The 23,625-nt window shown below is 36.5% G+C and overlaps 1 protein-coding gene across 7 annotated transcripts in view; it reads right to left on the bottom strand.

The window, feature by feature from the left end:
• The window catches only part of VPS13B (vacuolar protein sorting 13 homolog B), a 429,942-nt gene that overhangs the window by 335,588 nt on the left and 70,729 nt on the right, over positions 1–23,625 (bottom strand). For all 7 annotated transcript variants that reach the window (XM_041413097.1, XM_041413101.1, XM_041413100.1 and 4 more), the window contains 3 exons: positions 23,082–23,251; positions 20,069–20,263; positions 18,404–18,528 (listed from right to left, as the gene is read on the bottom strand). In XM_041413097.1, the coding sequence (XP_041269031.1) occupies positions 18,404–18,528; positions 20,069–20,263; positions 23,082–23,251 (490 nt within the window). The remainder of the gene's footprint in view (positions 1–18,403; positions 18,529–20,068; positions 20,264–23,081; positions 23,252–23,625) is intronic.

Here is a 23,625-nt window from a genome sequence, read left to right as displayed (position 1 = left end):
CATTCTGTATTTTGCTAACAGAGCTCATTAAGTGATTCTACGATTTTTTTCAATGCCTCATTTTTTAACTGGGGAGGAGCAACAGGAGGAGACAGGCATTCAACAGGGCAAAGTAAAGGACATTTGTTTGGGAAATAAATTCCTCTGCGACAATATAATACTCCATCAACAGGAATGCTGTACAAAAACTATAGCAAAGTCAGTAATTTATTTTTTCTTTCTAATTTACACACTATTACCTGAAATCAAGCAACAGACTGATTTACTACATTCAACAAAAACTATAAAGGTTCTTTAGCCCTCTCAGTTTGGAGCCTTTTCCTGTATCATGTCTTTAACTTTATCATTCTTGCCCTCATCACCTCCCACTTCACCAATGAAATGTACTTTTCCTGCTATTTAGCATTATTTTCTCTAATGTCCTACATGGCAGGAAGGCTGGAACCAGATGATCTTTAAGGTTGCACCAAATCTTAACCATTCTACGATTCCATGAAATATAAATACTGGTCCACATATTAGCTCTCTCTCATTCTGGAGCATCTCCTCCGTTAGAAAACTTTAGGGACATGTTTAAAACCCCTTAAAAATAAATAGTAGGTAGATGTTCCCCTGGGAATCAGAGCCTCAAATGAGGTAAAGCTACTGAAACTGCACACAAAATCCACTGGCCCTGAAGAAAAGCACGCTTTACCAAAATGCTTAGGGACTGAAAATGCAAAGACATGCAGATATTCAATGACTCTTCAGATCAGCAAAATCAAAACCTTCCAAGGAACTCTCAGAAGCAGCCAAAATACACCACGCCTCCTATCTAGGAAAGAAAATGCTAGCAGTATGACCCAACATATGTGAGATAGTACTGGCAGTAGAGACTCTGCAGGAGGCTCCATGAATTAAGAAGCAGGCCATTTATGATGCTCAAATTCTAAAACCTTCAGCAGCATAAAATGACACAAAATTCTGATAATAAGGGGTAGACTTCTTGAATATTCTGCATCTGACTGTGAGAGTGGGCCTTCACCAAGACAACTGTGACCAGGATCACTATGCTCGAGATGAAACAGCACGGTAATAAAATATTCTGGTGCTAACACTTCTGACTCACAAGCTGCAGATGTGACTTATGAAGCATGGTTTGGAAATAAGCATTCTGAACATCTGAAGACATCTCTCAACCACTGTGTTTACACAATGCTACAGCTAAACATAATGTCATCAATTTGAATTTAGACTTGGCCATACAAGAATTCACCTCAAGTCCTAAACAGAGCTCCTTCCTTTAATTCCTTGTCAATAAAAGCAAACAGCTGGTAAGTGAAAACCATCTTCTGTGGACCAAGAGGAATTAAGTTCAGTGTTAGATACCCACAGTAAAAACAAATATCCACACCTAACACTGTGGTCTAGAACCTTCTAAGGTAAATTGAAAGACAACAGCACTTGTAGACATAGCAGATATCCATTCATTCAAGATCTGAGGATTACAAATTTAATGTCTCTGCAGGTCACTGTTTCTGCCCACTGCTTATAAAGGGACATTATAATACTTCTCAGCTGTGGATGTCTACACCACAGATCAAAGTGTCACATAAAGCCCATCCACAATAGCCATTGCTCCTCACTATTTTAATATGAAAATAAAAAGAAAAACTGATTCTTATGAAAGAAGATACTCATGAAAGATTTTCAGAAATGGATGTAAATACAGATGAGGGACAAAGAACAAACAAAAACAGATGTTGTAACCTTCTGTAATAGTAATCAGTATTCTTTGGAATGAGGTTTTCCAACCTCATAAAGCTTGGAATCAGGACTACCTGTCTCAAAAATTCTGAGAAGGGGGAGGAAACCAGAAACAAAACTGCCTCTGATTTGCAACTCATTTGAAGCTAATGACACAATTATGCTGCCAGCTCCAAATGCCATTTGCAGAAAAAACCAGGGATGAAGGAAAAACATTTCATGTTTATATGGAAGAACTCAGCCTTGTGTTTGGTAGCAGAAATGTCTTTCACATGAACACACACCATGCTCCACAACACCCCTGCAAAAACAGCCGTCTCCTGTTTGAATAAATCCATCCAACTTTGAAGTTTGAATCTACCTATAGGCACAGCCTTTGTTGCTAGAAAAATCAAAACTCATTAGAGGCCTTTGAAGAACAGATCTTGTATTAAGCCTTGTTTGGCTGGGTTTTTTTGGATTTTGTTTGTTTTAATAGGAGTCACAAACACCAAACAGCGAGCTAGAACAAAGAAGTTACGTATGACCTGTTTGGGGGAACTTTGCATCTCCCACCTGCCTCATCTGCTGACAGCCAAGTACACATTTTTCTGAAGCACATGACCAGACCCCATTCCAGGCTCACTTCTACCAACAGCAGCACAGTAGGTCACCAAAAGGGTAAGAAATATCTGTAAAAAACTCCTGAAGCTCTTCCTGTTTCAGTTTGAAGTCTAAACACACTGCAAAACTTTCCTGAAAATGCTCTTCTCACAAAAAGTACAAATCATAGAAAAGAAAACACATTTGAATTTAGCTGGTGTAAAAAATCCCTTTAAAAAAAGCATTTTTCTAAACATCAGAAAATTACCTAGTCTGAAAATTAGAACTACTTTAAGGAGAGATGAAACAAAATCTGAAAACAATACCAGTATTAAGTCAGGCAAATAGAGAGAGATGCTGCCTGGTTTTAAAAAACAAAACAAGATAAAAAACCACCAGTGAAAAAAAAAACACTTTGACTCAGACACCCAAAGGAATAAAGAGCCTGGAACATATTCTGATCATTACTACCACACAAATGCACAAGAGGACACATGATCACTGTCTTGTGGATACAATTACATAAAACATGTGTCCCATTCCAGCTCCTCAGCTACACAAGAAATGCTCTGTGCAAATTACACACATATGCCTGTAGCCACCCAAAGATAAGCTCAGGGTACCATGAAAAGCACAGGTGAAGACTACAATTCTGAAACCTTTTCTGATGTTCATCCCAAGTTAGAATTTGAACTTGTTTTCCTTCAAATCCAAGCTTGTTTCCTGCTATTCCTTTTTTTTTTTTTTTAGCCACATACTGTAATCCTTTACTATTTATCCCAGTATGGAAGTTCACTGTTACATTTTTCCTTTCTAGTATTTTTTCCTTTTGTTATCCTTTTACACAATGTTTTCTCTATTTTCCCCCTTATTTCTAAATGCTGTTTTGCAGAATTAAAACTAAGTATTTCAGAGCAAATTGTTTAAATATTTCAAAAGATGGGTTTCCTAATATAAAATTGGGAAGGAACCAATAAGGTAGAAAACATTTTTCAGCAAACTTCAGAATGAACATGACTCGACAACAAGTCCATCTAAACACATTTTTATTAACAAATTAATGTATTTCAGAGGGAATCTAAAGAGCTATGACAATCACAGCATACAATATAGCAGTGCAAAAGATCTTGCTTTAAAAGTCTGACTATTCAATTAATACATATTACAGCTACTGTACTGACCTATGCTACATTCAAAACTTAAAAGCTGCACATAAAATTGTCCCTTAGGAGTAGTAACAGCATATGAATTTTTTTTTAACAATATGCAAATTCTACACTCAGTGTACTTTAACAATCCCATAGGAATAAAGTTTTCTGGTCCTTTTCAGACACATTTGGAGGAATGGGAAGTTGAAAATAAATCCTTTTTTATAGAAAAAAAAAATCAAGATGGGGGAAGCACTGTACCATGTGTGCAGCAAATGTTCCTTAAAGGAAATTTTAACTAGACCCAGCTAGTGATGAAAGTACAATTATAATTCAGGATTTATTATAATAGTTTTGAAACACAAATAATGCATTTAAAAGATCTTAAAATGTAAGTTTGCCACCAACCTGCACCTGTTAATATGGAAAATACATCATTAATAAGGTATTGAGCTATATTTAACCAAGCTTTATGACCCAAGAGATATATTCAAGTAATAAGTGAAAATACAAGTACAAATCATTTTTTTCAGTAAACCAAATCAGATCTGTGGTTCTGTACTGTATCATTACATTTGCATTAAGCAACTTCATATGAAAACTCTTCACCTTATTAAAAAAGTTGTAGCACATAGTTTGGATCTAAAAACACTACTTAAACTGCATTTTGGAACTGCAACAACAATAGGAGAAATTATTTCTCAAGTCTTTACTCTCAAGAGTTAAGATGCAGTTCTGAACATATGTTCATTTAACTGAACAGGTTAAAAAACTACCAATTCAAACACTCTTCTCTAGGGGAAAATAAATCCTAACTAGCAGGATAGGCTACTCATTAAAGCTCAACTTGGACAAGTTCCAGAATAAATTTAAAGAAATATGAACAAGCAAGTCTTGCTGTGTAGTGGCATGGAGTGAAAATGAATCTGTCCTAATTAAATGATTTTTAAATACTCTTTGGTTGTAGCCAGTTTGCTGACAAACTGTAATACAGACTTGCTGAAATACATTAATAAATCTGGCGTACCATTAAAGGAAGTAGTTTTCTTTGCTGTTTTTGAACAAAAACATGAATTGGTCCTTATTATACAGCATGCATAGGCATGAATATAACCAATCCATGTAAGTTCACAGGCCCGTTATGAAATATTTTCAGTTTGTAGACTTTAGGAACAGCAACTCCTTCTTGTAAAATCAACACCTCAGAGTGATTGAAAGAATATAGTGGTGAACAGCTGGGTCCAGAGGTTTATACAGAGTCCCCAACTGCAAAGCTGGAACCTGCAAAATGTTTGAAAAAATTTGATTTTTGTTATTACTCATATCCTGTACAGTAAAACACGATTAGTTCATTTTTTCCAAAATAACAAAACCAGTAACCTGCTACTAGAACCTAGCAATTGTGCCTTAGAAGAACCTGAATGTAATTTAAACGCCCTAATAATTTCACTCAGCATTTGCACATTTTTCCTCTCACGCAACCAGAAAGTACACGGTGGTTTTGTAGGACATGAGCAAAGGCCTCATTCACATATCTACAACAAATCTGTATTTCTACTTATTCTGATGTTTGATATCTAATTTTAAAAAATGAAAATTTTGATCCTTTTTCTTAACATTTAATTAACTATTATTATTATTATTATTATTATTGTAAAAGAAACAATATCTAGCTCCTTAATGACAAATATCAAACCTCTAAAGGAAACATGTAGGAAGGGAAATGGAAGTATTACTGGTTGAAATGCCAAAATAAAGTCACTGCTATTCAAAAAAAACCCAAACATATCCCATGTCCACATATACTAACACAATTTTCAGTCCTCAGAGAGCAACATACAATTATTCATGCTAGAGGACCAAGCTAGTTACTATCAAAAAAGCCCAAACAATTAAACTTGCATTAGAACACTTCATTCCAAAAACACCTCCAAGACAGATGTCTTCAACTTCTGCTCTTCTACGGACTTCACTAAAGGCTGCCTGGTATCTCTCATCATCTCTGACACAGGGGAATTTTCAGGAGCTGCAGCTGCCTTGGCCTCTTATTTGTAGGAAACACTGTTAATCACACAATTTATTACAAGGGAGAGAACAACGAACTCCAACGTTCACCAATTTTTCCTTTTTTTCAGTAAGTCAAAACATCAACTTGATATTTCTGCAAATTTTAGATATGGGATTAGAAGAGGAAAATGGTATAATTTTAAAATGGACTTCTGTATAGATTTTTTCACATCAATTCTGAAATGTAAGTTGTCAGTGATGAAAACATTTTCCAAAGTGTTCAGTCACATGCAAACTTTAAAAAAATCTGCACAGATTTCCTTTAAACATTCGTGAAAACAAAACAATATAGGCAGAGTACCAACTTGAATATGGCTTAGAAAATGAACAGAGGCTATCCATTCTCAATTCTCAATACAGTGTGTGTTTTAATGGAACAATAAAATTCAGCTTTATATAGCACAGCAAAAATGAATGCATTTTACAAGAACAAAAATAATGAAATAAATATCTAAAAGGAAAAAATCTTGAAAAAAATCCCTTTTAAGCAAAGAATGCACAACTCTGGACATGTTAGAAGCTCTAAACTTGGGTTGTTTTAAAAATAATTTCATTCATTTTGTACCATCTGGTCATTAAAGTTATGACCATTAGATTAAAAATTATGATTGCTACATGCAAATAATAATACTGGTTTGTGATGCAGCGAGAAGTGAGAAACAGTGACCTGTGCTATGGGACAGCATGAGAAGAAAGCATGCAAGAAAAAAGAAACACCTGGAATGTGAAGGTAGGAAAGTTCTAATTTCCCCCAACATGATTTGAGCCTTACAAAGTATCTGATGAGTCTTTTTACTTGTGGGTTAAATGTTTCAGAAAGCAGGCAAGAAAGCAATCTATGATCACTTCATAGAGATCATATTTGGTCATTGCCTATGTGCTTCAAAATGCAACAGATCTGAACTAAAAATTTGCTGATACCAACAAGGGATTGGGGGTTTTCAATCTTATTTTTGGGCACAAGATAAACTAAGGTGGCTGTTGAAATTGTAATGCAGGAACATCTTAAACCTGTAGCTGCATTAGAGAAACATATTTAGGATGTTCAGATCAAATTCAGCTTACTGACCCACCAATGATATAGATGCTAGGGATTTGAACTGCCATCAAACTGCAAGTGGACATCAGTCACTAACTGCTATTTCTTTCTGTGCAAAAAACTCTTTTTCTAGGCACTAGTTAGTAATTGTCTCCAGAAATAATAAAAATGAATTGATATATATATTTTAATACATAAAAGAATAAAATTACAAGTTCCCTGCTCTGAGGAGATAACAAAGAGACCTCAGTCTTCTTTATGCATTTAAGGTTTTGATGTGTGTAAACCATACATACTAAGCATAAAGTTACATCTTTAAAGAATTGCACGTTTAGAACTCCACAAGGTACAGAGTGGACATCTGGAAAAACGGAGGGGGAAAAAAAAAACCCTTTCATCATGCAACACCCCCAGTGTGAATTCAGGACTTCTTTTTAGATACTCACACTTTAAACATTCAGTCTTTCTTTACTTCTACAAGAAGGTCTAACTTTTTTAATTGGATCTAAGAATCCTCATGTTGTTGATGGTGGGTGTTATTGAGAACAAGGGACGGGATATGACAGCTGCATTATGTTCCACAAGATCAAAATACAAAGACCATGAGAAAAATCAGTATTCACAAGAGCAGCCAAAAATCAAAATGTATTACAAACAAAAAAAAAGCCAGAAGCAAGACTGGAAAGGAGCAGGGACATTCAATAGGGAAGCACTGACTTAATGAAGGTAGTGCAAAGGGAATCAATCATGTAAAAAGCAGAGAACTTTTACAGCTACATTTTAATTGTGTTTGTATCTTTTCCTGAGAAAGAGATCCTACGAGAAAAAGCAGCAATGCCAAACTAAATGCCAGCCATCATTATCATTTATCTTGGAGGTAAATGTTAGTTGTGGGTGGGGGACAAAAGGGATCACCTGAAACTTGCTGATACTGCAACTAAACAGCTGCAGATGACCAAAACCACCAGAGATAATCAGATAAAAGTTGCCAGTAGCCATAAACCTCCAAAGCACAAAGATCTGTGTTTACTAAAATAAAGCAAGCATTACTCTTTTTTATAGCTTTTAGAAATCCAGTACCATTGCTCTGGATACTACAGTGTATCCAATCTCAGGAGCTACCAGGGTGGTTCAGGACTTGGGGAACTGGCTTCCCACAGCACAGCCTGCTTTACTGTCTAGGGAAGTAACCCCATCCTCTCCCCTTCCCTCTCCTCTTTCCCCCTTCACACAATCCCAGAAGCAGCAGCAGCAACAGCCATTAAATCAATCCTCTAAATCTGCCACACAGAACCATTTGGTTGCCATTAGCAGGTAAAACAGGGAGCCAGAAGGGCTCAAACATGCTGGTGCTCAGTGAAGAAAACTGCACTGACAAACCCAGTTCAAAGGTCTTTTTGGGAACTAACGAAGTTTCAATTCCTTGCTAAAGATTTAAGAGCTGAACACAACCCCAACTTCAAGTAAACAGTAACAACTGATCTCAGTAAAAAAAAAATTGTCCAAAAAGGTAAGTGGGTTATGATTTGGGGGCTTCTGTGAATTTCTTCTATGAAAAACTTTCACATGCTGTTTATTTTCTTTCATAAACAGATAAAATATTTTGGTGGGAAAAAAGGACACATTTGCACTGAGACAAAACATGTTACTTGAAATTCTGGCCATTTTTAATAGCCAGTCAGAGCAGTAGGAAGGTGCATGTCTGCATTAGCAAAACAAAACTAGTATTTGAACAAAGTTATTGCCCTAAATGGAGATGTCACAAACAAAATACACAAAACTAAAGAAAAAGAAGCTGCACTTCTGTATCTGAATTCTGTCAAATCCAGAAAGGTAAATCACAATGGCTGGGGTTGGAAGAGAGATCCTTTAAATCCAACCTCGCTGCTAAATAAAAGGACTGTACTCTGTCCCTTACAGTACCTCAAAAGCCAATTCCACTATCCTTTGAGAGAGAAGTTCCAGTATTAAAAGAAGTTTCTGGAAACAGGGAAGCACGTTTTGTTTTTCTGATTAGCAGAAAAGCCTTTAATATAGCAAAGGATGGATCAAGGGTGTCTTCCACAGCAAGGACATGAACGGACAAGGTGTGGTAATGGCTCATCACAAGTACACACTGCATAACTGCAGAAAGAGTACAAAGACTTGAAAATTATTATTTTGTGGCCTCATTAAGTATCAACCTCAAAAGAATTTTAAAGGCTATCAAAAGCTATTTAAAGCAAAACATTAAATCTCAGTAAATCCACAACAGTTTATACTTCAAAGACTACAATTATTGTTAAATCTAAATTTACCATCTTGAAGCATTGACTCCGGCATTACTTTACACCATTCATTCCTCAAAAATAATACAAGCTTTGAAGCAGATTCTGTGAATATAGTTTTCCTGTGTTCAGTTTTGATCTATTCACCAAGTCTCATAACATCTATTTAATTAATTAAAAACTCCACAAGCCCTAGTGAGTCTTCAAGCCATCAAAATCATCAGACACACACATAATTAGGACATTGTCAGTAAAACACATCAAAAAAGTATTTTCTTGTATTATATATATATATATATATATGCACAGCCAAATCCAACATGTATGCAAAATCAAAGATATACAAGTACTTTCAGAGCAAAACACTAAGTCAGTGACATTATAAAAGTCACATTTCCACTTGCTCATTTAAAATATTCAAGTCAGGTTCTTAATTCTGTCATTCTCCCTGGGTATTTCTTTATTATCAAATAAATATTCTAATCGTGTTTATCAAATATTTCCTTCTATTCAATTGCTCATTTTGGAATCAGCCACTAAACTCAAAGAAAAAACTAGTTAAACATCAGCAAAAAAACCCACACACATTATAATGAGAAAAAAAAATCTGATCCATTGAAAAATGAATCCACAATTTTTGTACTGGTGTCTGAACTAACAATCCTTTCCATTTCTTACATTGATGTCAGAAATATCTACAACAGGTATAATGATTTCCAAATCCGATAAACAGGTTTTATTCTCATATTTTTCTAGTTAAGAGCTTCATATTCCACTTGAGCCTGCCTTTACTTGTTCTCTTTGTTTGTTGAAATGGCCCTCTAACATTCCCATCCAAAATACACCATGCTAAAAAATTTAGTTCATAATTAGGAGCTGGTGTCCTTTAGAAGATTAAAACATAATAAAAACCAGACAATTTTTACCAAACATACAGGCCCAAGTGGAGATCCAAATGTTTACATGAATTCAACCCCATACCTCAATACTCATTCAATGCTGCTCCTCAGTATGTACACCTGACAGGTTACTTCCTTTAAAAGGCATTGATAAAGAAACAGCAATAAAAATACAAACCTATAAACTACTAGGATTGAGTGAAAATGCTGAGAATGCATATTGTTTGTGTGTGAGGAAACAAACACTCAGAACTAAACAGATCCTGATCTATGAAAAGGAGTATTCCTATCAAAAAGAAAAAGTACCTCTGGGTCACAGAGGGAGCAAGCATGAGGAGAATACAGCAAACAAATGATAGTGGACACAGGACAGTATGTTTCTTCCACCTAGAGAGGAGCACAGATGCAGTAAAGATGCTAAGGTATTATGGACAGCCGAACATCCACCTGAGCCTTTATATTTGGGTTATTTGAGTCAAGATAAATACAGTTTGTTTTTTAACAAAATGTGTGCAGTCACCATTTGTCATGGGTATCAGCTTTAACTGAGAGTCACATTAATGTGCTTGTAAGAGCAGGTGCATAATTTAACTCTGGTTTCTGGTACCTCACTTCAGGTGGAAGTGATGTCTACCACTCGAGAGTGAAGACCTGTAGGTCAAAAAGAGATATCTTGCAGCTTGGCCAGCAACTTGACTATGTTCCATGAGCATAATGACGGTAAACATAAAAAGAAACTAAATCAGCAATTCTATATAGCTTAACTGATAGGCATATAGCTTACTCAAGAAGTAAACACAGCTTTGGTGAAGGTGAATTATTTGGTACACAAGGTGAATAATCCAATATAGTTCCCTATGGAATTATTCTAAGTCCTAATGAATGAAAGGCCTTTTTTTTCAAGTTACTGTATTTAATGACTACAAACTCTTAAAACAATGCTTTGAATCCTATCAATTCCCACGGCATTACCTTAAAAAGAAGATACAAAGAAAAAGGTGAAAAAAGTAACAGAGCAACTGCAACACTAAAGAATTTCTTCAGAATTCTGTGTAATAACCAACATTTGATTGGGGCTGGCTGGCAGAATGACACCACAATCAGTTTCAGGGTGCAAGTTCCAAGCTTGCCTGTTTGCCAGCTATGGAGGCTGAGTGCTGGCTCCTGTAATGGTCCTTGCTGTGTGTACTGCTGACCTGTTCACTTGCTCTGCACCAGCCTCAGGCCAGGGCCTCAGACTGGCACTTTCTCGAAAAACGCTGAAGGGACCAAGCAAGTCAGAAGCTGTCCTCAGTCTGAAGCCTCAATATTTGTCCTTCTTAGATCTAATTTTATTTTTTTTTCTCCCTTTTGGGAGTGGACATGAAAGCTACAGGTAGACATTTCATATATGAAATGAGACACGAGAAAACACCAAGCCTCAGGGTCACAGATGGGTTTCTGGCAGAGATGCCAGTGCAGAGATTCTGTTTCTCTTCAGAAGTCACAAATTCACCCACAGGCAGAAAAAAAGGCACCAAACTGCAAATAAAATTCTGGAGAAACAAAGGACAAACTTTGTGCAAAGAACTGCCACCAGTGCACATTTCTAGCCAGATTCTACATGGGTAAAGCCTCATAGCAGAGAATGTCACTGAAAATCTTAACACGTCCTTTTATACAGATAGTGTTACCACTAAGAGAACCAGAATTTCTTAATATAGCCAGTGCAAAAGAAAGATATATCAGGGATTCAGTTTCTCCTTAGGAACTATGCTATACAACAGCATTTCAGCTTTAAGACTGGGTTTTTAATGCCTTTCACCAGTTTCTAATCAAAATGTAGCTTCAACCCTGAGCCACCTTCACATTTTAAAATACCATTTGCTTGTTTCTAGTACAAATGCCAGCAAATCCTGATAGCTACACTTACAAAAACCAGGATTAACTATTCACCATGTGCAATCACTTTTGCTGGACAGGTATTAGTTAATAAACTGAATTTACTTTTACTGAAGAGATCTGATAATTAATTTGTCTAAATAACAACACTGGAAACACTCCCAGTAACTACCCTTTACTGTCAACTCTGCTGAATTTTCTCCTCATGGACAATACCGAACAATACAACTGCTTCCAATTTACATTGATTGTAAGTGCACTTTCAACAGATTTGCTGAATGCTGCCTGCCACATCTGCTGAGAAACAGTAACATTTGATCTGGACTTGATTTTTTAAAAAAATTAAACTTGAGGTTTGCAATTGAAGTTAATTTGTTGTTACACTAATCAAGCTGCAAGCCATGTACTCAGAATGCAAAACCCCTTCTGTTCCAAGTGCTTTTCTTGGTAACGAACAACAGCTCCTTCCAGAACAGTGCAGTTGAAAAGTGCCCCAAAATATTCTTGCTGAAATTTAAAATGTTCATATCATTGCAGATTAGAAATGTTCCACACAAGTTCTTTAAGCATCTTCAACCTTATACATAAGTATGACCCCCTTGAACTTTTATAAAGCAAGATATGTTAAATCAATGAGAAGTACCTCCATTAAAGCTGTTGTATCACCCTACATTAGTGTTCACAATACGCTATACTATACTGGCATAGTTACTCCTTAAACACTAGGATGCACAGTAAATCAAACTTCTGAAAGTGTCAGTCACTGCTCACCTAACGTGCTACCAAAACCAGCGATCAATTTTTTTTTTTTAAATGTGATTTAGTACTACTATGTTCTTTGACGCATTTTCTAGGCAATAACAGAGAAGTGGACAATGCTGAAGCAATCCAGCACACTCTGGATGTTGTTGGATGTTACTGCACTGTTCTGACTGTTCACATGCGAGGCACTACTAGACAACCACCCCTGAAGAACCCAAGGGAATGACTGTCGTGTTCTGCTTTTGTACAGCCCCAATCGCTGGCATATCTCAATAGTTCAAACAGGTTCTAACATGTGCCAGATCTAACTGCAACAATGCTGAGGTGGCTGAAACTCCCCTGCCCCATACACTGAATGCATCTGTTCAGGCATTCAACCCCAGATCTTTTCTGTTTGGAAGAATACCCCAAATTTTTATCTGGCAGTTAAATTCAAATACTGACACAATAGCCACAACTGAATGCTACAAAATGAGTTTCATGTGTTTTCAACCTGTTTCTGCTTCTGACCCAAGAAATGAGCATGCCCCTCAACAGCCCATGTGAAATGCAATCTACACCCAATCTAAATTGACATTGCTCTTGATCTACTGTGACTAGCCAATAAAACAGGCGGCCAAAATCAAGACCTAAGTGTCAATTTATGGGAAAACTTCCTAGATTTATGATCTAATGCTCACAGTTTGTGGATAGTTGACTCTGTGTTACCTGCCAGTAGGATCTGCTTGACTCTTACCAGCACCACTGCACTGAATGTCATGACAACTAAATCTTACGACTCTCAAGCTGACAAATCTACTATGATTTCTAGTCCTAAATAGATTACTCCACTGGACTTGCCCTGCAAAGATGTTTTATTCAAAAAAGTAGCAAAAACAGAGTTAACCTCATCCTCCATTATACATTTTTAATCCTCTCTTTGCTGAGCAGTAAATCCTAATCTCCTACTGTCATGACAGTAGTACCTTGTTGGTCAAGGCCATGTCAGCAAAACCTAACTTCCTTGCTAAATAGCTTCTTACTGTGTAAGAAGCCAGATCTTCAGCTACCACTCTGCTTGCAGATTAGCATGAACTGCTCTCACCCTTGTCAATTCATGGGGATACCATTAAATGCACATGGTATTTACAAGACAATCCCTGAAGCAGACACAAGCAGGTGCTCATCCTGGATAGAACCTCTAATGACCTTACTCAATTGCATAATGAGTCTCAGAAATTATTCTATAAATAAGAATACAACTGTATGGCATGCCAGGCACATAGCTTTGATTAAGAGATGATTGTCTTGTAAGGAACATGTGATGGAAAAAAGTGGAAGTAAAGGTATAAAAAAGTACAAACACTTTTACAATAACAAAAGTTTGAGCAAAAACCTTTGCAGTAGTAATGAGGGAGTTAAGAGTCCTCAGGTTTGGTAATGTTAATATTAACGCTAGAAAACAAAAGAGAAACTAAACTGTGTGTAAGAAACAACAGTTACACCATGAAAAAAATCAAAATAAAAGCAAGGAAGTCATGTAAAAAAACAAATGCTGATGTTCAAGTTGGTGGCAAAGAACATTTCTCAAAATCTTTACAAAATAGCCAAAAGGCAGTTAGAGCCTGATTTGCCCATCTACTCTAAATGTAGCAGATTCCAAGGACACAGTAAATGTTTACCTTTACAGTTAAATCCGTGTTGAAATATTAAGTGCAGCTATGCTATATAAATGTTCTTGAGAGTTCATAAAAAGAGCCTTCAGAAAATACATATATTCATTTCATGTGAAGAGCACTGCATCTAAATTTCCTAAGTGATCTTTCAGAACCGTAAGTGCACATATTAATAAAATAACTATGTCAGGTGTGCAATTCACAGCTTTCACGAGTGAAACAAGCGACAGCTCTCTGGACAGTTGAGGTGCCCAGCATATGATACATGTGACTGCCTTTAACAGCAAAGCAAACTTTTAACTTTTGTCAGCTTTTGTCAATAACAATTAGCACTTCAATAAAAACACTAAGAAATGAAACTACAGTGCCAACACAAATCAAATCTCCTGTTACCAAAAATCCTCCTTCATCAGAAAGATGAATCTTGATGGAGATTAGCACACTGCATGTATTTAAGCCAAAATATATTTCTTAAGACAGTCTGCAGAGAACAGCTCAAAAGAAAGAATCTTTGCAGAAACTGGAAAGCATATCAAGGACTGTTCTTTGTTAACTAATAAGTGTTGAGATCCAATTGCAAGTTTCTATTCAAGATTTTTTGTTCTGACAGAGTAAAAACTCAAGGACAACCAATTAAATGCTCTGTACTCTCTAATAATTCAAGTGCAGACCATGAAGTCCTTGATAATAATTTACGCAGCAGGTCCTCAACCTCTTTATAAAAGGTTAATTCAAACACTCAAACTTAACAAGACTAGCTATTAGTCAACTCTGTACTGGTGCTTCCTTGAAAGCAGCAAGTAGCAGCTATTGCTCTGGCATCCAAATAATAAAAAGGAGACTCACTATCAAGAAAATAAATCTCTTGAAAGCAGACTACAGGACTAAGAAGAAAGGAATCAGGGATAATGATATCACCCTCATTTATAACTTCATTCTACCAGACCTCAGAGTCTGAAAATCTGTCACAGGTAGTGACAGTAAGTGAAAAACTTCCTACAGATCTGATAAAGAAAAACAAAAACACGAGCCTGGAACACTTGTTTAGAGAATACAGGTTAAGAAAAGCAATAAAATAACACACATAACAAGACTGATATCTAGCTCAAAATATAGAGAGGACACTTCATTGTCAATCAGACACCAGAAAATAAAAAGAAGGCTATTACAAATCCATATTCTGTACTGTTAATTTAGCATTCCTCAGAAGTACAATGAAGTGGTATCTTAGAAGTGATAGAAGGTTGTAACACTGAAGTGTCTCACACCAGATTACCTCATCTGTTACCACAGACACTGAAGCCAAAAGAATAAAAGAAAATCATCTAATTCCTCTCACGATTTCTGTTTGGCAATAAACATTCTTGTCATTCACTCTAGGCTTTTAACCATATTCTGCTAATTCTCAGTTCCTGAAAGCTCTGAAAGCTGCTTTACAATCTGGCATGCAACACTACATAAAGCAGTTGTAAAATATTGACATTAACATTGTATTTTGCATCTTGTTACACTTCACAAAAAACAAAAGACCAGATGGTTTGTACTTTCCAATAAAAACAGATTAGCTATGCAATTTAAAAGATGTCCAAGACTTAGTTAACTAGTGAGTTTGAGCACATTTCTTTTATACAAAGAAAGTGTACTAACTGAAATTAAAAGAGACATCAATCTAATAGGTAAACAGCACTTTTGACTGTTTATGGTCATTTACTGGAATTTACCGGACTGACGTCGCTGAAATTTTATCTGTTAAAACATCCTGCCAATATTTATCAACTAGTTTTAAAAAATTAATATTACTACAGTATTTTATATACTGTATATAACAGTAATTTTTAGATTATTGTACTGAAACTAGAAAAGAAACCTATTCTACTGATTTATGTCAGAAATAAAGTTGAGATTTTCACTGCTAACTCAAAACATACTACCTAAGGGATTCCATAACAGTTCATAAAATGTCTTTGTTTTTAAAAGGTATGGTCTGTGATATGTATTTTCTACGAAAAAATAGAAGAACACATGTAGCATCAGATGTGTGCACTTTAAGAAACTCTGGAATGTGAAATCCACAAATCCAAATAAAGCAGGTGGTATAATTTGGGAGGGAGGACTGAGTTTAAGTTTAATGACATTACCAGGTTATCCTACCAGACTAATTCTCACTCACTGCATGACTTCAATGAAGCTCTCAGTCCTCATGCTGATTTCGATTTAGCTGAAGTGCTATTTGATGCGTTTCATCTGGAGTTTTACTCACTTCAAACTACACTTCATTTAACCAGGCTGCTGTTGTACTCATTTGTTTTTCTACTTTATTACTCACAAATTGGTGTTGCTTAGTTTAGATAAATGGTTGGACTGAGTTCATTTTATAATGTTTTTTTTATTTCATTAAGAAATAAATAAGCCATAGAAAGAGATTATATCACAGGAAAAAAGTGAGAAACCCATGAAAACACACTAAGTGTTACACCACAGTAAGTGTTGGTCTAACAATATCTTCTACTAAAAGCCAATAGACAGTTTGCTGTATTAAGGCAGGACCATTCCCTGCCTTCACTCCCCAAAACTACAGCTCTTTCCAGCTGGGCATGCATGACAATACAATGCATTTTTAAAAGAGAGAGACAAAGAATGTGAGAGAGGCAGATTTCACAAGACAATCCAAGAATGCACGAGAGAGAGAATGTAAGGGCAAGACCAGGAACATGAGACAGACGGAGGGCAAGTGTGAAACTTTGCACAAGGAAAAGCACAAGAAACCAAGCGTGAGGAAGCAAGAGATGGAACACAGCAAACACAAGCACATGCAGAAGAGACAAGCACACTCATGAGAAAGCAGCAGCACTTCAATACCATGAATTTGTCAGATGACAGGTTTATTTAAAAATTCATCACTAAAATAATTTTTTTGATTTTGCACAACTAAACACGGGGTTTACAATATATTAGAGAAATTTAAATTCAACACTGATTTATTCATGCAGTTTGCTAACCAGGATTACTAACCAGAGCTTAGTGTTAAATGTCAGATAACATAAGGACAGGCTGTCAGTTGTAAAGTCCTGAACTACTCTGATTAGTGCTGATTATAGGGTATCCTAGAAACCTTTTATTTTTAGCAAAATGGTACAACACAACAGCAACTAATTTAAAGTCATTAATACTTTTGTAAACTATTGATAGAAATTATGACAAAGTCAGTTAGGCTGCTACCACCTGGTGGTGTGCTGATAATGCTAAAACCCATTTACATTTAATATGGTATCACAGCTTGTGAAAGAAAAATTAGTACATTCTTTACATGACCCTAAGAACAATTATAGAAGTAGACTTTTTTTGTATAATCCATTAAGGTTTCACAAACAAATTTATCTTACAAATTAGCTATTCAACACAATGTTTGAAGCCAAAATATTTAACCATTAACATGCTTTTTTATTGTCTTGTCACTTTATGTAAAATTTTTTTGCACAGATTTAGTCATAAAGCAGTATTATAGACAGGTACTACTCAAAATGAGGAATAAAGAAAACTAATACCTTGTCCAAAATATTGTCAAAATGGATTTTCATGAAAATAATTTTTATAAATGCAACCTATCAATATAAACTATTACATTCTGACATTTATGACCACAAAATTTGAACAGTAAAGATAAATTTAAATACTGGATTTCCACTGCATTTAAGGCTAAAAAAAAATGTTTAGCACATTTTATAATAAAGTACAGAACTGTTTTCAGAAGAAAAATATTTGTATTTAACATCTGAACTACTACAAGTAGTTTACACTTTCAACTGTAATGAGAAACAAATAAAAGTGTAGCAGAAACAGAGTGGATTTGGGACACTTGTTAGTTTTACCCCCCCCAGTTTGTTGCTTTTTATTTGGCTGAATTTAAAAAAGAAAAAGCTGACCTATTCAGTTAAAACATCAAGCTTGGCATCAGTATTTAACTTTTCTATCAGCTCAACAAAAAATGGCAACTGGTTCCAGAAGCCTACAAGGTCTAGAAGAAAGCCATTTACCACAGGATTTCTGTATCACAGAACATGCAGAGCTGAAAGGGACCCACAAGGATCAGTGATCTCAAGTGACTGGCCCATACTGGGATTGTACCCATGACCTCGGTGTCATTAGCTGCAGGTCGCTCAGCCAAACCAAGTTCTAAAGTGTTTATTGACAGCTATCCTCACAAAGAAACCTATGAACTATAACAGATGTAACAGAATATAAGAGGAGACAGAAGTTTAAGGATATATGCAAAGCTTGGCATTTTTAAATCCCTCATTAAAAATGCAAAAGTAATTGTGCACATGACTCAGACACACTGTACAGGTTTAATACTCACCAATATTTGGGGAACTTGATCAGCTTGCCATAAACAGCAGTACTGAATGAGGGGATAACTGGAACAGGGATGCAGTATAATCCTTTACTGTCCAAAGAAGTCAGTGCTGCTTGAAAACCAAATATCTGGAACAAATTCAGTTGGTCAAACGCTACATTATCATGTGATCAGATCACTTTACTTTCAAGATATTTTATAACATATGTATTGATAAATATACTCAGTAAATATTTTATAAATTGTGTATTATTTTTAGATAATCCCTTTTCCCCAAGCATATAGCTACAAAAATATGATTCAAATAATGCCCTAAAATATATGTAAAAAATATTTTCTTCACTCAAAAAGTGTTAACTATGGTCTGCTGAATTTAAAAGAATACTGAATTACAATTTTTCCACTCAAATACTTTAGTCTATATCCTTTAAACTTGCAGATTACATACGGCCTTTCATACAAAGTAAAATCACTTTGAGTAATTATAACAACACTGGTTGTTACCAAAGAGTGGTATTTAAGGAAATTAGAAGCTTCCCTTCAAAGCTTTTTTTCTTAATAAGAGCCTGGCTACAGAAAGAATCACCACAGGAATTCTTTATGATTTATCCCCATTCAATATGGCAAACAAACTGTTGTAGAGTTGTCTTTTAACATGCTGTACCACTATTCACAAGAACAAAACAATTCAGCCACTACAAAAGCTAGCAAATAAACCCTTTAAAACCCAAAGCTGATGTCCAAATTTTGCTACTAAAATGTTTTCTGAAGAGAAAAAAATCTTCTCAAACTGAAAAACATACAGATTTTTTGCAGTACTGCAATTCTGATCACTATAAATGTGACATGTCACCCAGAAAACTGAAAGCTTGCCATGCAATTCTGAAACACAGTTTCTTGTATGCAGATAATAAAGATTTAAGTAATTTAATTCTTGCAAAATATCAGCATGGAAGTGAATAGATAACTGAGAAATTGACTAAAATTAACAGTAACAGTATCAGATATTTATATTTTAGTAGCACCCAAAACATTTCAAACTTCCTAACCAAATCCTAAGAGGCTGGAAAGGCCTGCTTTAAAACTCCTCTGCAGAGCAGATGGCAACTGAACCATCTCAAAACAGTTTTCCGTATCTTAAGCCTCCCCCAGCCTCACAATAAGAGCTCCTTTCACATAATGCATCTCTAATTGAGAACATTCAGAGATCTGTCCTCTTATAATGCAAAATAATTAAATTGTTTGTTAACAGTTTTTGATTGCATATCTTCACTGTGATGGGTTTGCTCTATCAATACTACTAGCAATGATGGTTTTTCCTCTTAACTTCCATCAAGTTTGTAAGCTGGTAATTTTGCAGCATTCTACACACCATAGGAGCATTATCTCAGATGAGGAAAAAGGTTTCTTTCTGAGTAATTTTAATTCAATCTTGTCACAAGGATCTTAGGGCTTCAGTTCGCAGTTTCCTCATATGAAGTGTGCAGTGCATATTACAAAACACTTGGCTCAAGTCAGAAGCAGCAATCCCAAACAACGTTCTGTGAAATGTATTTACTCTATGGCCTTTCAGATTAGATGAAAACATCCTTACAGGAAACCTGCTAACACTTCAGATTAATTAAACATACATGATCTTCTCAGCACACATGTCAAGCCCTCACTCACCTTCAGGTAGCAGTGTGAGTAGCAGTAATGAAGCAGGTTGTCAGATGGCTGGCTCAGACTGCTGACCACATGCACCAGCTGCTCCGCATACATGGGCACCGAGTGCTCCAGGTTAACCTTATCCACCAAAATTCGGATGGAAGGTAAAGGCCGCAGAGGCTGGAAACTTGCAGCATTTAACAGTCCACTCAAGTTCTAGGGCAGGGAGGGAAAAAATTATGCAATAATTTAAATGTATTATTTATCATATCTGTATATTCTTACCTAAACACACAAGGAAATCTACATGAAAGAAACTATTTATAGATACCATGGCATTATACTAGAAAGCCTCAAATCTTTAAAAATATTTTCTTTGAAGCTTAAAATAATCAATTTCTTGTCTGGAATTGTCTTAGGTGCAGATGTCCAGGCGCTGGCAGTGCAGGGGCAGCTTCTGTGAGGGGACACCAAGGGCTGTCCTGGGCCAGGTTCACCAGCACTGCAACAGCCCCACCACAGGGCTCAGCTGAGCTCCTCAGTCAAGCTGGAGGCACCTCTACGCAAACAGATTTAAGAATGGACAAAAACACCACACAGGGTGCAAATACTTGGAGAATAAATGAGAAACAGCAACATGAAAAGCAAGGTCAGAGAAGGATGAGGAGGCAGTGGTGCTCCAGGCACCAGAGCAGAGCTTCTCTCGCAGCCCATGAAAGAGACAACACAAAAGCAGACATCCACACTGCAGCCCGTGGAGGTCCCCATGCTGGAGGAGGTGGATATGCCCCAAAGGGCACTGCAGCTTTGAAGAGAGCCCATGCTGGAGCAGATTCTCCCTCAAGGAGGGCAACCTGCCAGAAGGACATGCACTGAGGCAGAACAGCGTGAGAATGAGGGAGTGGCAAAGCTCAGCTGTTACAAACTGACCCACATCTTCCATTGTCTATCCCCCTCTGTTAGGGAGGTAGAAGAGTCAGGGAATGAAGGAGTGAATTTGAGTCTGAGGGGAAAAGGGGCATAGGGGATATATGTTGTTTGAATTCTTAGCAATAAGTGCAATAATTAATTGCCCCAAGTCAAGCTTGTTTTGCTCATACTGGTAATTGGTAATTGATCTCCCCCTCTACCCTGACCCATCCCATTCTCTCCCCCATTGCTCTGTTGAGGAGGGGGAGTGAGAACAGCTGGGTAAGCATCTGGCAGCTGGCTGAGGTCAACCCATTACAAGAATATGCAAAGTCAAAATATTTTGTCCTATAAAAATCTTTGTTTACCTTTCTATTTCTCCAAATCACTATCACCATAATACTTATCTCATGCTGATCTAGCCTTTACACTGTCATCTTTTACATATTCACTCATGCCAGGTATCTCAGCAAAAGAAGATGCCATTGCATAAAAAATAAATATCACAATTTTATACATCCAAGTCTATTTTTCATAGTATCCATTAAAATGGAGTACTGCACCCAGCACAGGTTGGACATGGGCATACCAGAGTAAGTTTCCTGCAAACAAAGTGGCTATGGGGTTGGAGCACATGAGCCCTGTTTTAGGAGAAACAGAGACAACTGAAGTCTTTCAGTCTGGAGAAAGCCAGAAAACAATCCTACTGCTGTCTGCTGCAACCTACTGGGAGGGTACAGAGAAGACCTGCTCTTGCTTTGACCAGGATGTTGAACTCCTGGAGAACACCTCCAAACACCTCTTCCAATCCAAGTTACACTACAAATCTAAAAATTTTATTAAATATGCATCAAAATAGGACAATACGTTGATGTACATATGATTTTCAATCTGAAATTTAAAATCATTATTTTAAATACGCTTGGCTTCATTCAAGAATGTAAATTGAGACTCCAAGTAATGACTACATCAGCCAAAACTTCAATGGAATTAAAGTTTTTTTACCTCAAACCTACAACAAACACAGGACTGCTCTCCCATTACGAAAATAGCATCTGCCCATGCCCATAACGTGAAAAGCACCACAACCCCCAGCACTACTCAGTGCAATGTATTATGAAGTGCTAAAAAGGAAAAAAACCTCTCTGAGCAACCTGTTCCAGTGCTTCACCACCCTCTGAATAAAGAATTTCTTCTTAACATCTAAACTAAAACTGATCTCTTCTAGTTTAAAGCCATTGTCCCTTACCCTGTCATTATCTACCTGTACAAAACCCTCTCCCTCCCTCATTTTTAGAAGCCCCCTTCAGGTACTGAAAGGCCACAATGACGTCTCCTCAAAGCATTTTCTTCTTCAGGATGAGCCACCACAGCACTCTCAGCCTATCAGATGAAATACTGGACAAAAATTCCTAGAAATTTAACTCATAAATTGATGAGGTTTGCTGTTCTTTCCACTCCCTCCCTTACCCATAAAACACCTTCCAGCCTCTAGCACAAGAGATAAACCTACTGCAAGTCTTCAGTACAAGCCACAGATTCACCCCCATAGCACCTCAACTTTGCACATTGACAGAGGAGACCTATAAGAATAAAACCAGTATAGGATTCTTTAGCTGGCATTATACTGTACATTTCCAAAAAATAAAACAAATGAAGGCTATTAGGAAATTTCTGTCTCTCTGAGATAGTCATTCAGTAGTTAAATGCCCAAGTCCTGCTGACATCCTGTCTGGAACTGGCACACAGAGCTGGCTACTAAAATCTATGTCATCTCTACTAAGTCTGTGTACTAAAAGATTTCATACTTTACCAAGCTTATGAAGACCTGCAGAGCAGGTAACCCTCTGATCAGAAGATCAGAGCTACTGCTTTTTCAGTTGCTTGATGCTTCCAAGTCTTTTTTATTTAAAATATTTTACCTATCCATACATAACACCTTCAGTTTCCAAGTCTAACTGGTCAGATGCCCATATTAGGTATCTGAAGTTAAGGTTCACAGACACCAAACTAATCCAGAACTCAGTGATACATCCAGCACATGGAATAACAAGTCAGTAAGAAAATTTATATCAAATACCACATGCTGACATAAAGAACCGAATAATTATCTGTTCATACATACCTTCTCACCCATGATTATGGGCAGCAAGTGGTCTAGTAAATTGAATTCTGCCACAGGGATTATAATTGTACACTTAAGAACAGTGAACGTTGTAAGTCTAGTGGGAATGTATTCCTCCAGTGATGCTACTTCTTCTGAGCTTGGCATAGTTCTACTTCCATCCGTAATATCTACAATAAATGAAGATTACATATGTTTCACTAAAATATATAAAATGTGCCCTACAGCTAATGTTTCAGAAATGCGTAAGGACTAGCAAAAAATGCAAAGCTTACCCCCTGCCCCTTCATAGGTAATAAAGTTTTCCACACTGTTTCTACCTAAGGAATACTAACTGGATTTTCCTTACTCTTGCTCTGAGAAACTCATCTTAACAGTCTACTTATTTCCATGCATTTTCATCCTATATAATTATTTTGAACTAATAAATACCAGTAGGAATACTTTCTTCTCTAAGACTCCAAAATTAAGCTGGAGTAGAAAATTAAGCTGTTCTTACTCAACATGAGGCTTATGATTAAAACAAATGGCTTCCAAAGTGTCT

This window comes from Onychostruthus taczanowskii, unplaced genomic scaffold (genome assembly GCF_017590055.1).
Source record: "Onychostruthus taczanowskii isolate IOZ18803 unplaced genomic scaffold, ASM1759005v1 scaffold4, whole genome shotgun sequence".
Lineage (NCBI taxonomy): Eukaryota > Metazoa > Chordata > Aves > Passeriformes > Passeridae > Onychostruthus > Onychostruthus taczanowskii.
This window is presented reverse-complemented; position numbering and strand designations above follow the sequence as displayed.